General features: G+C 43.8%; 1 protein-coding gene across 6 annotated transcripts in view; it reads right to left on the bottom strand.

Moving 5' to 3' along the window:
* The window catches only part of OSBPL2 (oxysterol binding protein like 2), a 341,693-nt gene that overhangs the window by 60,744 nt on the left and 264,662 nt on the right, over window positions 1-16,287 (bottom strand). For all 6 annotated transcript variants that reach the window (XM_078651596.1, XM_078651593.1, XM_078651598.1 and 3 more), the window contains one exon: window positions 10,716-10,805. In XM_078651596.1, coding sequence (XP_078507722.1) covers window positions 10,716-10,805 — 90 coding nt within the window. The remainder of the gene's footprint in view (window positions 1-10,715; window positions 10,806-16,287) is intronic.

The raw sequence follows: 16,287 nt of genomic DNA, 5'->3' as shown, positions 1-16,287 counted from the left end.
AACAATCCTCTAATTGATAAAACCTTAATGACTCTAGAAATGTGGTTTACTAACATAATCAAATTAATTTTCACACATTTACTGTGAAAGTAAGGGAATGCTTACTGTGTACCATTGACTATATTATGTACTTGTGAGGTGTATGGGTTACTTATAATTTAGCAATTTCATGTGCATGGAATAATGGCACAACCCTATGCCTAATGTGAAGAGAATAGACATCAATTCAATGCAAGCCAGAAACGTGGGTGATTCCTCTGCTTGCTTTAGCTTCTTGCTGGTCTGCAGGCAAAATGTAATTTTCAGTTGCAGGGTGCCTGGTCTGATTCTATGTTGATTTGATCTTGTACAATGCAATATGAGAAAACGCCTCCACACTCACGGAATAGAAAGCAAAATCTAAAATGAAAGTTGTGTGTTGTGCTGTTGTGGGCTTACAGTTGACTGGACAGTGAGTCGTGCAAGCAAAATCTTGAACGATACACCTCGAGACCAAAACACCAGATAGCAGAACACACAGCACATGAATCAGAATAAGTTCATACTGTAAACTTTACAATTCTTCATAAGATTTTTCAAGTATAAACATAAATTCACTCATCATCCTCTACATTTTGCTATCACAATTAGCCATGAGTGTTGATTTTATGATGCCATCATTATATAGTGTTCAAAAAGCATTACTGGGTTTCTATCACATTAAATAAAACAAAAATAATTAACTAAGCTGTGTGACTGTCAGCCATGACTTACTGTAAGGTGGTTCTGCTTTTCTATATCTGTACTTTTCTGGCCCTTGGGGGACTGGGAGCATGGTAAATTGTGTCAAAGCACCACTTGTTGTCATCAGTAACACTTTCAAGCAATGGAATTTATGTAGCAGATGGAGCAGGTGGTGGCACAAGGTTTGTATAAGAAATTGTGGAAATGCCCATTTGATCAAAGGAATGCTTTATTCGCCCGAATCGCTCTGTATTAAGCCTTTACAAGCAATCATATTGTCAAGCAGATTTATTTAGGTAGTAAAAGCCACATACTCGGAGTGTGAAATTGCCTTGCAATCTTCTCAGGAACTAAGTGGATGAATGTTCTCAATAACTCCCCATGTTGAGTATTGAGCCCTATTCTTTTTCTATTTTCTCCTCCTTTGTCTTCATACAAACCCTCCTAGTCAGCAGCATACAGATAAAGGCTTCAACTTTGAAGAGCACAGAAGCATACTTGCTATAAACAGCGGTCAATACACCCAATTTCTTGCCCTTCAACTGCTTAACTGCTTTAATTGAATGCTGCCAGTTAACTGGTCATCTTTTTAACCAGGTTCTGATTTTTATTATTTTCCAGTTATGGATTTTAGCTGCATACTGAAGGTCCTACATGTTGTCTGTAAACAGGAAGTGCCTGCTGAAATCAAACGTGCGCTTGCAAGGCCAGTAGCACTAATGTGATCGTACAGGTTGTTTTAGATGACAGTGAAGGGCAGGTAAATGTTCAGACAGAAGGTGCTGGTACAATCTTTGCATTTATATAAGGCAATTACCCTAATTGATTTTACGGATGCAGCGTCCTGCCAAAACTCTGTACATTATTTACAAGAAAGCATTACATAAGGTTGCAAATCTGAATACATTTATTTAGGGCATAAAGAAATAAGAGTGAGAAAAGGAGATAATGAGATAAAGAAAATGAGAACTAGGATTTCGGATTAACTCAGAAAAACGCCAAGTAATGGAAATACAAGAGTCAGTCAGGGAAGTGTTCCCGAGTGTAGATAATAAAGTAAAAAGAACCGACAATGTTAGGAGGCAAAAAGGTAAGTGGGGACCAGAAATAGCTTGTGAGGAGCGATGAATAAAAACAAAAGAGCACACCAAATAATGAACATTTAAAAGGGGAGACAGAGATACAGAGGAAGTAAACACAAAAAGAAAAGAAAGCAAAGGAATGTGAGCAGCGGAAAGAAAAGAGTTGGAAAGGATGTGTATTAAATGTGAAGAAACATTTTGAAGTATGCAGGTTGACAAAAAGAAGAACTACAGTAAGAAACGTAAGACTAAGCTTGCAAGCTTATCTTGAAAGGGAAGAAAAGGTAGAACTTTACAAATATATGTTTGGAAACATCAAGTGAGACAAAAGAGTTGACAAAAAAGGGTTTTTTGACTGGTGGCGCCAGGAGTGTAGGGAGAGGAAAACGGAAGAATAATATTAGCTAAACAACAGCAGGGCAGAAGGATAGCATAGGAATAAAAAGCAGGAAAGCATAACCTTTTAGGTCTTCAAGTGAAAGTAGTAGTAGCACATCCAGGAGAGGACTATCAACAGATGGGTGAAATATCAGTGCACACTGCCAGCATATAAACAAAATAAGAGATCATAGTTCCATGAACAGCACTGCAGACAGGAAGAAAAAATTATTAGACTGAGGTTCAAAAAAAGAAAAAGGAAATGAATCACACCAGAGCAGACTTAGAGGTGTCCTCAGTCGAAAATCAGCTAAGACCAAGGTGGACATGGTGTCATAAGATCTTAAAAAAACAAGACTTAGTAGGCAGGTAGACAGTCTGCTATAAAAAACAAGTGTGTTGTTGCTTCACAAGAACAGTGAAAACCAGATGGTAAATGAAACAGGAGGGAGTGGCAATCAAGAAAATCAACACTGTCCATGCTGGAGTCATTTCTGGTATTGATAATATCAACTAATGTAAAGGTCTAGGGTAGGAATCTCTTTAGAAATAGAAGACCCAAATCTAAAAGTCTGATCCAGTTTTAGAATTAAGAGGTAACCCGAGTATACTGCCTTGTTCCATTATTGGTGCAGTACTCTTCCTGATACTCACATGACCATTAGTTGAAGCACTTGTTGCACAACACACAGGTGTCCTTTTTTGTAGGTTTGGTGAATTGGATCAATACAGTTCTGTGCAATATCCATGTGTTAATATGTTTAGTATCTAGCTACCCATGGTTATTTTTTGGCATTGAGGAAGGTAACCTGCAGTCTCCGCCAAAGGAGTTGAATGGTGAGGGAGCATTGTTCTGTAGTCACTTTGTCACCTATTACCTTTTTGGGGTTTGCCCTCTGTCTCAAAAGCATTGTGTTTTTTAACACCTGCAGTCCCTAGTTGCCTTTGGTATTGTGATTGGTAAAACTAAGATCTGCCTCGTCCTCTTCTCCGACAGAAGGTACCTCTTATTTGCAACTTTTGTCACCATCATCTTTTTCAAGTAACCATCAGCAGGATTTGAACCCTGGTGATACTGCCTTTGCAGTGGCGATTTCGATCACATCCTTGGTTTTATCTAAGAGGCTCAAAAATATAAGAAATGTATTACTCTTTAATGGGATTACAAAGAGTTTAAAAGAGCAACATGACTCCTCTTGTTCCTCTTCTAGCGGAACTCCATATGACTTCTTTTCTTTTAACCAAAATATGGTATATGGAAAGGTATTTAGTTGGAAACGGCTAAATGGATACAATTCAATTTCCTGCTGGGGTAAATCAGGTGCAAATTCTTCTAAAGAATATTGTCACCATGACAGAAATTTCAATCCCCCTCAAACCTTTGAGGACTCAGCGTAATTGCCACCTGTTGTGTACTGCACTTAATTCTCCTGAGGTTCTAATTTATGTTGCCTGCTCTCATAACCTCACTCCTCTTCTGCCTCCTCGCTAGTTCTTCCTTTGCCCTTCTAGTTGAGATTTTAAAAGAACTCCAAGCCGCACCAAACATTCATGTTTTTCAAGGGCGCTACCATTTTAGCTGTAAAAAGTAATTGTGGGTTTTCAGGCTCAAGCACTTCATCAGCCTTTTTCGGATGTGGCTTCCTGCTTAGATTTCTTTTATTCAAGAAAGAATATGGTTGTCCTGAGAGTTTTCCGGACTATTGTCAACCAAAGGTCAGTTTCATTTCTTGGAATCTCCTTACTGCTGTCTATGTCTTTCGAACGACTAGGATCTTTCTTTTAGAAACGCTTTTCCATTGCTGAAGATTTTGACGTTGACGCCCAGTACAAAACACTTGGCTCCGAAGGCTTTCTTTCCAATGTAGGCATGTGATTTGATAAAACTGATACTTTTTTTCCGTCAATTTTTAATTTATAAGTTTTCATCAAGAACAAACTACAGCGGAAATCCATTACAAGTATGGAAGGGGTTAACTGACACATTAGTATCATTCGTATACATTGTCTTCTCAGGATGTATTGGTCAGTCTATTGGTAGTGAGAGTTTAGCAATACATATAACGTCCCGGTATCCATGCAGTAGACTTGATCCGCTTAAGCTCCCTGCGTAAACACAACTCACTGTATATTGAAAGAAAAGAAATAGAGGGTAGAACTGGGGAGGGAGGGAATCTCTCTGGCAGTCGGTCAAGGAGTGTCTCAGTGATGCAAAACAGTGTCATCACAAACAATTCAAACAATCTCCTCGCATCACCTACCCTTCAATGGATGTGGCCTCCGCTTGGTCGAGTGGTTGGGCACGAAGGTAACTGTGCAACGGTTCCCATATATTCTTAGGACGCGCCTGTGCAGGCATTAGCTCCCACAATTCTGATAGCTGGTTTAGGCAGAATGCTGAACCTAACCCAGTCAGGCAAATGTGGGTTCCGCCTGCAACCCCAGCAGACTGCCACCTGCCTTTTAGCAAGCAGCAGTAGCATAACCGCTAGCTTCCTGCTTTCCACCGGCACCTTTCGTACGTAGCCAAGTAGGGCAACCAGCAGGTAGCATTCACATCTACAACTTATCACTTCTGCCAACACATCAAAGATGCCATCCCAATACTCCGCAACACCCGGGAATTGCCACGCCAAGTGCAGGAAGAAGGCCTCCGCCATCCCGGAGCGCACACATCATGTATCCACACTCAAACCAGCTCTACGCATCCACATAAGGATCCTGTACAGCCTGTGAATATACTTAAAATTAATCAAGCGTAGTCTGTAATTCCCTGACCTGTGTGCAGCCGTATGCCCATGCTCCCTCCTCAAAGACTCCCCCCAGGCTTTTTTCCCCATTCACGTTGTGGGCGGGAGGGGAGGAGGGGTGGGGGAGGGTACTCATCAGGGATCCATGCTGCATACCAGAGTATAAGCGGGTAGGGAGTTTGCGGGGGAGGGGTTGGGAAAAAATCTTCCAGGACTCCGAAAGCCGCTCCTGCCACCGGAAACGAGTCATAAAGCACATGCAGCGCTGCTCTAAGCTGGAAATATGTCATTCTGTCCATCAGTCCCATGTGTTTGTCCCCTAGTGCAGCATCCATGCTAATGAAGATGCATTCAGGGAATGCCTGCCCCATCGTGTGTAGCTGTAGCTTTCGCAGTCGCCGAAGGACCCCCATCTCTGCAGTGAAAGGTAATGCCAGGTGTCTAGTGAGTGGCACAGAAGGTGCAAATAGGGTTTCCAAACGTGCTCTACGACAAAGTTCCTGCGACTCCCAAACTGTACAGCCAACCAGATTAATCTTGGCCCGTGGGAATTGGGCCCGCCTGGTCACTTTCAGAGGCGGTGTGTGCCATAAACTAAGTTGGGTAAATCCAATGAAATCCGAACTTGGTTTGCGCACAATTATAGTACAACTCCATGTCCGGAGCACCCTGACCCCCTTGTTCAAACTGAAGCGTGAGGGTCTCCCATGCAAATTCGTGGCTGCCCAACCGCCCAAACCAGGGATATCCGATTTGAGCGAAGTCTCCGCTTAAATTCGGAGGTGAGAGGTAGGAGAGGCTGATAAAAACATAACTTGAATAATATCACCATCTTGGCAATGGCGATCTGGCCCACCAGAGACAGCGTGAGCGACTTCCAACGGTTCAGCCGGCTCTCTAACCATCCCAAAAGTCTGCCATAATTATAAACGCCATAGCTCTTTAGAATCCCGACTGATCCAAATTCCCAAATATTTCATTGGGGATTCTGCCCATTTAAGTGGAAATTTTGACTGGAACGCGTCAGTAACCGCAGTTAGCGGGAAGATCATGGCCTTCTCCCAGTTGATTGTGATGCCAGAGAGGCCTCCTAACCTAGTGATTTCGCTAATGAGGAGGTCCAGATTTGTTGCCAGGTGATTAACGTATAGAGTCACGTCGCCCGCATACATAGACACTAAGATCACCCTGGGGGTAAAGAAAAGGCCACGCTGTGCGGGATGCTGCCGCAATCTAGCTTCCAGTGGCTCCATAGCCACAGCAAATAAGAGGGGTGACAGTGGGCCGGCCTGCCTTGTGCCGTGAGCTACCTTGACAGGGGGAAAGACCACTTCATTTACCAGTAACCTAGCCGTCGGAGTAGAATAAAGTAGCGCGTTTTTTTTTTTATTTAAACGGACAGGCACAGGGGAATATGGGTGAGAAGTTAAAAAAGGTACGGCCATTCCAAGGTATCGAATGCCTTTGTAGCATCCCAAAAAATAATGGCAGCCAGGAGAGAAGGGTCAACCTCCTGCACAGTCACGAAAAGGGTGCAGAGGTTATAGGAAGTACTCCTACCAGGGACGAAGCCACACTGATCAGGTCTGAGCACAATGGGAAGCAAGGGGAGCAGTCCGGTGGCCAGTAACTTCACAAGGATTTTATTATCAAGGTTAATCATTGATGGCAGTCTTTATGAATCGCACCACTGTGGGTCCTTGTCTGGCTTAAGAATGGTCACTATGAGTGCCTCACTGAGAGAGGGGGGAAGAAATTCCCGCTCCAGTGATTCCTCATACATATTGAGGAGGTGGGGTGCGAGGAGAGGCCCAAACTCCTTATAGAATGCGGACGTTAGCCCGTCCAATCCCTTCTTTGTCTCCGGGCATAGCCCGAATCAAACCAATCACCTCCTCCTCTGAGAACGGCTCGTTCAGATACCTACGATCACCATCACTTAGCCATACCAATTCAATCGAGTCAAGGAAGGGGAGCAGATCGGGGGTGCTTTTCTTTGCAACCGGCCCTTAGAAACAAGCCTGGGGCTAACAGCAGGAGTGACCACTTTTCTAGTGCTGGTGTCCATACTCTATCGCCCTCTGCTCCTTGAGAGAGGGCCTGTATGGGGTCCTATGGTAAGAGATTTCAGCAGAAAGATTCAGTAGAAATTTCAGAACACTCCGATCAACAACCCTTGCCTGGGAGGGGCAGCCAAAGCCAGGGGTGAGGGTGGGGTGGAGGGGAGGCTACCAAATTCACCTCTTGAGCCAGATTGCCACTGTTATTCCCAGACACTACCGAGTCCCACACAAGGAGTCCACCATTCCTCTGCTACCCACCTCCACCAAGGTATTAATTATGGGGGCACTGTAGATAAAGGAGCAAACAGGCTTGCACTAGAAGGCTCCAAAGACCCACCTTCAGTCAGTGCCGTGTCATGCATAGTCCTCAGGGATGCTTTCTTTCCCCCAGTCTCCAGCTTGCCCTTGCCCTTGGTGGGTGCCTCTCGAAATTTGTTCCCCTTTGCGGTTTCAAGAGGTGCCATGGAGGAGTTTCCAGCATCGGTTGCGACACCGTAAACCAGAGTACCTGAGGCACGGCTCTTTGAGACCATAAGCTCCCAGCTCATCATAGCCTCGGGTAAACAAAGTCTCACAAACCGTGGCAGCAACAACAATCCACCACGTACATGCCGCTGGAACAACAATGCAGCAACTGTGACAAACTAGCGGGAAAATTCAAGGTATTCAGGCCGCAACAGCTTTCAGCAACAAACAAGGTAATCCGACTGGCGAGACAATGCTGCGCTGCTCAGTCCGGATAGTCGAGCAAAGCAGCAGTTTCATTAGATGCCATCTTTGCCTGTCGACAGAATAGGAGGACCGAAAAGGAACGCTCTGTCCAAGGTGTTCTTTGAATGGGGCAGGCATAGTGCACATGTTTGCAACCTGTGGCTCTCTCGCTCTCTCCGGTGATTGGTGAAATTAACAATTTACTTAGAGATAACCTATTATTGTACGTAGTCATGACTCCCTCGTTAATATTACTGAGAATATAAGATAGGTTGGGATTAGTTGAAGGAGGGGGCTTGCTCTGTATTTCCATGACTGTCTTCGGCTTTGTGTCGCCTCGCCTGGCTTGATGTCAATCCTCCCACTTTTCAACAACGGCTAACCCGACTTCTAACAGTTTTTTAATCTTGAAAAGGCAGTTTATGCAAGATAAGGTCGCCGAGCCAGGAAGAAGGGATTAAGAATTTGGCAACCTTTGATTATATGGGCTAATCAAGCAGCCTTATAATTGGAGTTTTAAGATGTATTGGGAGTCCCTGGCCTTTTTTTTTTTCTTCTTTCCTCTTCTTTTTTTATTTTTTTTATTTTTAGGGGGTGTAAATGCACAAGTCACTTTGTGGGGTAACCAGTACTTGGGTTCATTCTATGGTTGGCGCACTTTGACTCCAAGATAACTGTTGTGTTTCGCCACCTTTGTACGCTATTTTGGATATTTGTGGGTTCTTATATATGATGAATAATTGTGCCCCAATATTAATTGGATGGAATGATCTGAGCTGCATTGGAATTTTGATTAGCAGTCTGCACTTGTTTGCATACATTTATATGTGATGGATTCTTTCTACATGATCCATTGTGTGGGGTTGGATGGTAGGTGGGGTTGGGTAGAGGCTGTGGAGTTTAAAATTAAAATATGGCGATAAAAATATATTAAAACAAACCAAATTATAACACCAATAATGTTGACTTGGATGTAGAAAAACAATCTCACAATAAATCACAGGACAACTGTATATATAGGTCAAAAGTCTCTATGTGGATCCTGAAAAACGTAACGTATATGCAGATTTCCAAAAGGAACTCAATTGTACAAAACCAAATAGAAGATGGGGTTTAATTTGTTGGAATGATCTACTTTCCATGAACTTCAATTACAAATGTTTTCTTTTATGTTGATGAGCTCATGGACGCGTTCATTTTCCAACTATTACAAACTAAGGCAAATACAACCAAATGAAGGCACCCAAAAATATGGGCAATTTTCCATACAAACATAGCTCTTTTTGCAGCCTGAGAAGTAGCACTTGTCTGTGGAACTCTCCTAGTGCTCCAGCAGGAAGGCAGCATGCACAAGCCCCATAACTGCAAAAGTTGCTTAGAAAAGCACTGTCAGGAGCCAGTCAGTGTAATTAACAATGTAATTGCCATTAAAGCCATTACACTGTCCAGCCCCTGACAGTGCAGGATGGTACAAGAATTTGTTGTTCCTTACATTCCTCACTGCACAGCACTTTTTTTTCTGCATGGCTTTTTGACTGTATTCCACCCTTGTTTTAACCCCAGGTAGGCATATTCAAAAGTTGCAGAAACAGAAATGCCGGGTTTCCATATCCGCCTACTGTGGAAAGGGCAAATCCCTATTAGTAAAAGTATGTGGATAAATAGCATTGATACAACAAAATGTACCTCTATTACAGATCAATGTACATTACAAATACTTACAGCTATTGTAAAGAACATTGGTAAATGCCACAACAGTGAGTGAAGTACCTTTAACATGCTAAATTGAGAATGTGAGACTCTGTGCCTTAGCATTGCACACATCCATCACTCTGATTAAGTGTCTCCTGGAATAGCCATTTTACACTGCTGGAGTGTGTACAAAAGGTCCTCGAGATCCCATTATACACCACATCCACAGCATATCAAGTGTTTTCATTACACAACCCTGTAAAGTTAAACACAGACCTTCATGACAGAGCTTACTGAAGGAGGGTGTATGCTCTATATATCTCGATGTTCTCACATTTACCAAGCCGATAATCACCCTTTGCTGGTGCCAGACAGTCTGGCTAATCAAAAGATGGCATAAACATGATGTTTTGTCTGATGGCCTACAGTTATTATGTTCGTAAAGGGACTAAATAAATGTCCTCTCTTACTTTGAATTGCAATGGCCACACAAAGAGCGGTATCTCTTGCACCTAATATACAGCCAGATTCATCATTGACAATTGCGCTCGCAAAGGGCCAGATTCTGAGAATCTGGCCCTTTGCAAGCGCAATTTTTGCATTTGGGATTCATCATCCCAAATGCAAAAATCGCTATTATAGAATTCGCAATTTTGCGAGGAATTGCATTTAAGGAATATCTATTTGAGATTCCTTAGGCATAAAAACAATTCATGAAACATTTAAAAATTGCGAATTCACAATTTTGGGCCGCTATTTACCACGAAGTCAAACCTCGTGGTAAATAGCGGAAACTTAGAAAAATGCACTTAAGTCCATTTTTCTAAGTTGTATGTTACACACACACACACGTCCTTGGGACATGTGTGTGCGTAACACCAGCGTCCAATATCATTTCAGGGGTGCAACAGGGTGTCCTTTGGACACCCCTGTACCCTTGAAATCGCAGACTCAAAATGGGAATCGCTAATAGCGATTTGCACATTGATATGTCTTCCCATTCATTCCTATGTCCCTTTAGGCCCATAGGAATGAATGGGGAGTTATTCCTTATTTGTGATTAGCAATTAGCTAATCGCAAATAAGGAAGCTGTAGGAATCGCAAAATAAAGTGCGATTTGTACATGAATCCCGTTTTGCAAGTCTGTAATGGCGATTCCTTAATAATCGCTATTACAGACTCGCAAAACGGGACTTTGATGAATCTAGGGGATAATCTCCCACGCTTGCGTACAGACCCAAAGTGGGATACCCTCTGGCTGTAGAGCTGGACTGCACACATTCAATATTATTTTTAAGTCTAGTTCGTAGCTGACCTTTTGTCTTGAATATATCCTTCCACTCTGTGCAGCTCCTTCCCAAACAGTCCGCAGGGTTTGAAGTTGAGAACACATTTATCACCAGTACTGTAAAAGAACAATAGAAAATGTAAATAAAATATTGAACATGTGAAAGCACAACCTGTAACACGAGTTTTTCCACCTGTTCATCAAAGCATTGAGCAGTTTACCCTCCCCTTCTTGCGGCCCACTTTTGCAGGGCATGCACAGAAATAAAATAAGTACACAGTAATTTCTTGCCAGTTTTGGTAGGAAGCAAATAACAATAGATCAGGTGGTGCTCAGACTCTGGGCCAGAAGCAGAATCTAGAAGCACAGTACTCAGAGGACTGCACTGTTCAGGCCTCTAGGGAACTGCACTGCACTTTTATACAAAGAGGTTACTTTGAATTAACCTCTATCATGTGAAGTAGGATGTAACATGGTAGGCAAGGAGCTGTAAAGAGAGAATGACCCACACATCGAAGTCGTGTAGAAAAATGCATCACAATTCTCACAAATACAATGAACACTTCACTATTAAAATACTGATCCATGTTAAGGACCATGAAATCCCAGACAGTGCACAAGTGTAAGTTTAAGAAGAAATGCATACCATATCTCTGCCCAACTGCTTGAGGATCAAAGAGGGTCTCTCTCTTTGTAAATGTGGGCAAGGGGATTGAGCGTACAGAGGAGAGATAACGAGAAGAGAGCAGCCCATGGAGCAGTAAGGATAGAAATGTAGTATCATGATCTGTGGTCTCGTTCATGGGAGGTAGTAGGAATCAAGGTATGCGAAGTGATGGTAAAATTCAAATATGTCAATTTCTGGCTGGGAAAGGAGGGCATGCAACTAGGAAGGGACCAACAATAATTTCCTACTCAAAGTGACAACTTGGGGCACTATCAGCACCTACCTGTGTGACTAGAAGTTCCTTCTCAAAACTGTCAAAACTAACTGTTCACAGCAACAAAAGGCGAATTTTTGCCAGATGTTCGTTCATAATGTCATGTTTTCATCCAGGCAAAGCTGTACACTCTACTCAGAACTCTAAAATAAAATGCTGGGCAAATGGTCTGATTTTCTGCCCATTTTCATTCTTTTCTTTGAGTTAATGTGAGATAAACAAACAAGTCTGGGTATACGCACTGACCAAAGCAATGTCAGCACTGTAATGACACCAGAGACGTACACCAGCAGAGCGGTGTCTCACGTTAAGAAGTTTGGATGACTATACAGTTTCAACTGAACCCTAAAATATTCAGCACATCCTCATTTTAGGTAATTCTTTCATTCAAACATCATTGCTCACTCTGGATATAACATGTTTCCCCATGTGGCCACCTCTATGCGCTGCTGGTCTTCCCCATGCCATCTCATCGCACTATTCATATCAGTAGAAGAACTCACACCGCCTATCTATCACCAGTTATTATGAGTGGATAGCATAAACACCTTTTATTTAACTTACTGATCTCTGCAATTCAGGCTGACTTTTCTTTCTCATGCTAACGGAGACAATGCACCCACAAAATGGCTTCCAAAAACGTTCCCAATGGCCACTGAGATTGCCCTCTGGAACAAGTTAACTTACCTTCGAGAATGCTCTTTCTGATGGATACTATATCAAATTGCAGACAGGAAACCTGGTGAATACCCCTGGGCTAAATTTGGAGTTTTTGCTCAGCATTGCTCCGGTGTGTCAATGGGTAGTGGGGAGAAATTCCGCTTTGATCCCTCCCCTCCCCCACTTCCTGTCCACCAAACACCTCGCCCCGGAATTGACACCACCTCCGCGTGCCATACTTGCACTTTGATTCTAATTTCTGTTTGCTTCTTCGGGCCAGAACTTATTACCTGGTCAGATAAGACAAAGTGCAGATGTCTAACTTGGAATCTTTTAATACACAGTGAAAAGAGTGGAATTCACAGTAAGGGGAGTGTAGAGGGCCACAATAAGGGGAGTGCAGAGGGTAGTGTGGAATCTGCGGTTAGATAAGAGTATCCACCAGAAAGGGTGCCAAAGGCAAGTAGCTTGTTCTTCTAATGCATACTTCTAACCACAGATTACTCACCTTGTGAATACCCCCAGGCACCAGACTTGAGCTAGAGATTTTTCTCAGCAATTTCCTTGCGCACTGGTAAGTGGCGTCATGCAGCTCTTTGTCAGGTCCGTCCAGCCCCAGAAGGGACGTTGGGCCGTATATATTTACTACATCTGCTGTTCAACATCAGTTCCTTTCTTTCTGCACCTTGCAATGCAGATCTGGAGCTGCTCATTCACTGTCAAACGACAGAAAACTTTGTAAAAGATAAATAAAAATCCAGTGTGCATGGGCTAGATCTCACTCTAAAAACAACAGGTTTAAACCCTGCACGGACTGCCACAAACTCTTGTTCGTGACACACCCTAACAAGGTATGTTGTTAGTGTCTAGGCTCCTTGCAGGACTAGATTCTATGGTGAATGTGCTCTGATGAATCTGAAGGCCATAGGGACCCGCAAAGCCAAGCTTTATGTTGCTGAACATCGCAGGAAGACACGGTCAAAGTTGAGGATGCAGCCTCGGTCCTGAGAGAGGGATTTATCTCACTTCAAATCCTCAGGTAAGTGCAAGTCAAACAAAAACACAGAAAGTCAAAACATGACTTCACCTCTTTACGCCGCTCTCACACCACGTAACAAATCCCAGAGAATCCCAATTCAGCCCGAGTTTCTTGTGCCATTTTCAATGCTGCAACAGAAATAAGCCTTCAAAGAAGTCATGTTATGCATTTTTGATACCCTTCAATGTTCCTTTGGTGTGCTTTCAGGCCCCACGTCCGAGGAGGCTTCCAGTTGGGTTACTGCCAGCAGTTTTGTCCCAGGTGCCAACTGTGCATCTCTACTCTACTCCGAGGTCCGCCCCGGCTCCTGGGCCATTGCCTGCTCCGAATCCTCAACTGGCCTCCCACATGTTGGCACTGGCACCGTCAGAAGAACCCAGTCCTCTCAGACTCTGAAGCAAGTCCTTCTCAACCCCAACACTAATCAGACTCTCAAGGAATGCTACCACATCCACAGTGCTTTTCTGACCCAGAGCCACATGACAGTGATGATGGCGATGACAAATCACGACTGCAAGAGAAGGAGACATTTTTTGGGCTCTCCAAGAGGCCAGTGTCCTTGACACTGGCCTAGATTAATCACTTAGTCCCATTACAAAGGAATCTGCTTACTTTGCAATGGTCATTAGAAGGGCGGCAGAAGTTCTTGACGGCCAACTAACCTCAGTGTAGCTAAAAACAAATGTCCTTACGGAGGTTCAGCCTCCAGGGCAGCCCTCTTCAGAGCCTCTGCTTCCATTTAATGAAGCTCTACTATAACACCCTTCTGTGAACCTAGGCATGGCTTCCCCATCAACAAATTGTCAGGCATCACAGGTCAGCTTTGTGGGAACCAGCTTTCCTTCTCCAGCAGTCAACAACAGAGACCTGTGTGTTTTAAACCTCTACTAGCTGGTTAATCCAAATGCTTTTCCTCTGACCTCACAAGAGAGTGATGGAGAGATTAAAATGCAAAGAGTGTTACCAAATGTAAGTAATTTGTTCTTCTGATGAATACTCCTACCCACTGCTTCCTTACCTTGTGAAAACACACTAAAGCAGGACAGTGGGTTAGTGAAATGTCTCAAACCAGAAAATCCTCCAGGACCGAACGGGCAAATGGGCTGGACCTGGCTATCAAGGCATTAGTGCTTCGTGAACATATGATGTAATGCCAACATCACAGCCTGACAGATACCAAGAACCATGTCCATGGCAACACAGTGGTCGCAGTCCAGCTCTAGTCAAATGAGCCTTCGGGCCCTCTGGGGCTAGCTTCTATGCTAAGCACAGCAGATCTTTATATAGATGACTAGCCACCTAGATAGTGTCCTTTTCTGCACTTCCTTACCCTCCTTTACCCCAGTGAAACCCACAAAGAGCTGATCATCCACTTTGGTATGACAAAAGGGAAAAGCTCAAAGCTCTTTTAGGTAAAAACTAAGGAGCCTCTCCCCCTCTTTCAAGCGGTGAGATAGAGAAAAGAAAGCCTGAAGGGTGATACACTAACGTGAAAGGGCGTCCCTTCTTTAGTCAAACATGCTGCTCTAGTGTGCCACACCAGTTTGTCTGGAAAAAAGCATGTGTACGATGGGTGAACGGACAGATATTATAGTTCACTCACACGGTGGGCGAGGTTATCACTATGAGGAAGTCAGTAGACATAAATGACAGCTTTGCTTCGGCTCAAACTGAGTACACATCAGAAAAGTGGAGACCAAATTAAGGGCTCACTGTGTCATTACAAAAGGATTTGGTGGGAACATATAGACCGGGAAATACATCACAAGTGATTTAAACAAGGATAGTCGGTCACGTAGACACAAAAAGGTCAAAATGGACGACAACTAACCTTTAACTATGCTCATGGTAAGTCCTTGCTGGGCTAAAGGCAGCACAAAAAACAGAACATTTGACAACTTTACTTGTAATTGGTCTGTGTGGTGGAAATTGCGGCACGCCAGAAACTTGTCCAAGCATCCAGTGTAAACAGATTTAGAAGATGGCCGCTAGAATGACATGCACTACTTCAGGAGGAAGATCAAAGGCAGTCAACTGTGGCTACTCAATCTCCGCGCAGGAATGTGTAGATTATGTAGGTCTGGGTGAAGGACACTGCCCTACTGCGGAGACAGAAGATCCTCCCGAAGTAGCAGCCTGATCATCGAATAGTTGCTCATGGCCAGAGTTTTGTGTGTATATCACACTATCCTGGCCCAATACGAAGCCACTTGGATGACTTGTACCTAGTTGTTCCTGATCTTCAGAACTTTGGGCAGGAGAGGCAGTGGCGGAAATGTATACAGGAGTAGTGTGCTCAACTATGTGCAAATGTGTCTCCAAGACAGAGCCTTCATGTGAACTCTAACGCACAAAAGCGTTCGCACGGTGCGTTCTCTGTGCTGGTAAAGGGCTTTCCACCTTCCAGGACTTTCAACCTTGCTGTGCGCCACCTCTGGGAGTAGCTGCCATTCATGATCAGCAAGGAGTCTCCATTTACTTTCATTCTCCTTGGCTTTTAAAAAACCTGACAGGTGGTTTACGACCAGGGAGATGCCCTGCAAACTCAGCCAGTTCCAGATGCGCAGGGCAAACTGCCACAGGACTCACTCTGCCCTGCTTGTTTTAGTGCCACATGGGGGTGGTGATGTCCATGAGCACCTGGATTAACCTCTCTTTGATGGGAAGGAGGAAGATCTCCAATGCCAAGCGAATTACCTGAAACTCCAAAAGATTGATGTAGAGGCTTATCTCTGTTAGAGACCACAGGCCTCTGAACTTCACCTCTCTCATATGACCTCCCCAGCCCAACAGTGACACGTCTGTCACCAACACCAGCCCTGTGTGGGGTAGGGAGAAAGGTCTGCTGCCGGTTTAACATGGATCAAGCAGCCACTGTTGAAGATCTTTTGCAGCCTCCTCCGAAATCTAGATAGAATCCAACAGGTTTCCTATGTGCTGAGCCATTGAGTCTTCAAAT

The sequence above is a fragment of the Lissotriton helveticus genome, chromosome 7 (assembly GCF_964261635.1).
Source record: "Lissotriton helveticus chromosome 7, aLisHel1.1, whole genome shotgun sequence".
NCBI classification, from domain to species: Eukaryota; Metazoa; Chordata; class Amphibia; order Caudata; family Salamandridae; genus Lissotriton; species Lissotriton helveticus.
Note: the sequence above shows the minus strand (reverse complement) of the source record. Positions and strands in the feature narration are given on the sequence as shown.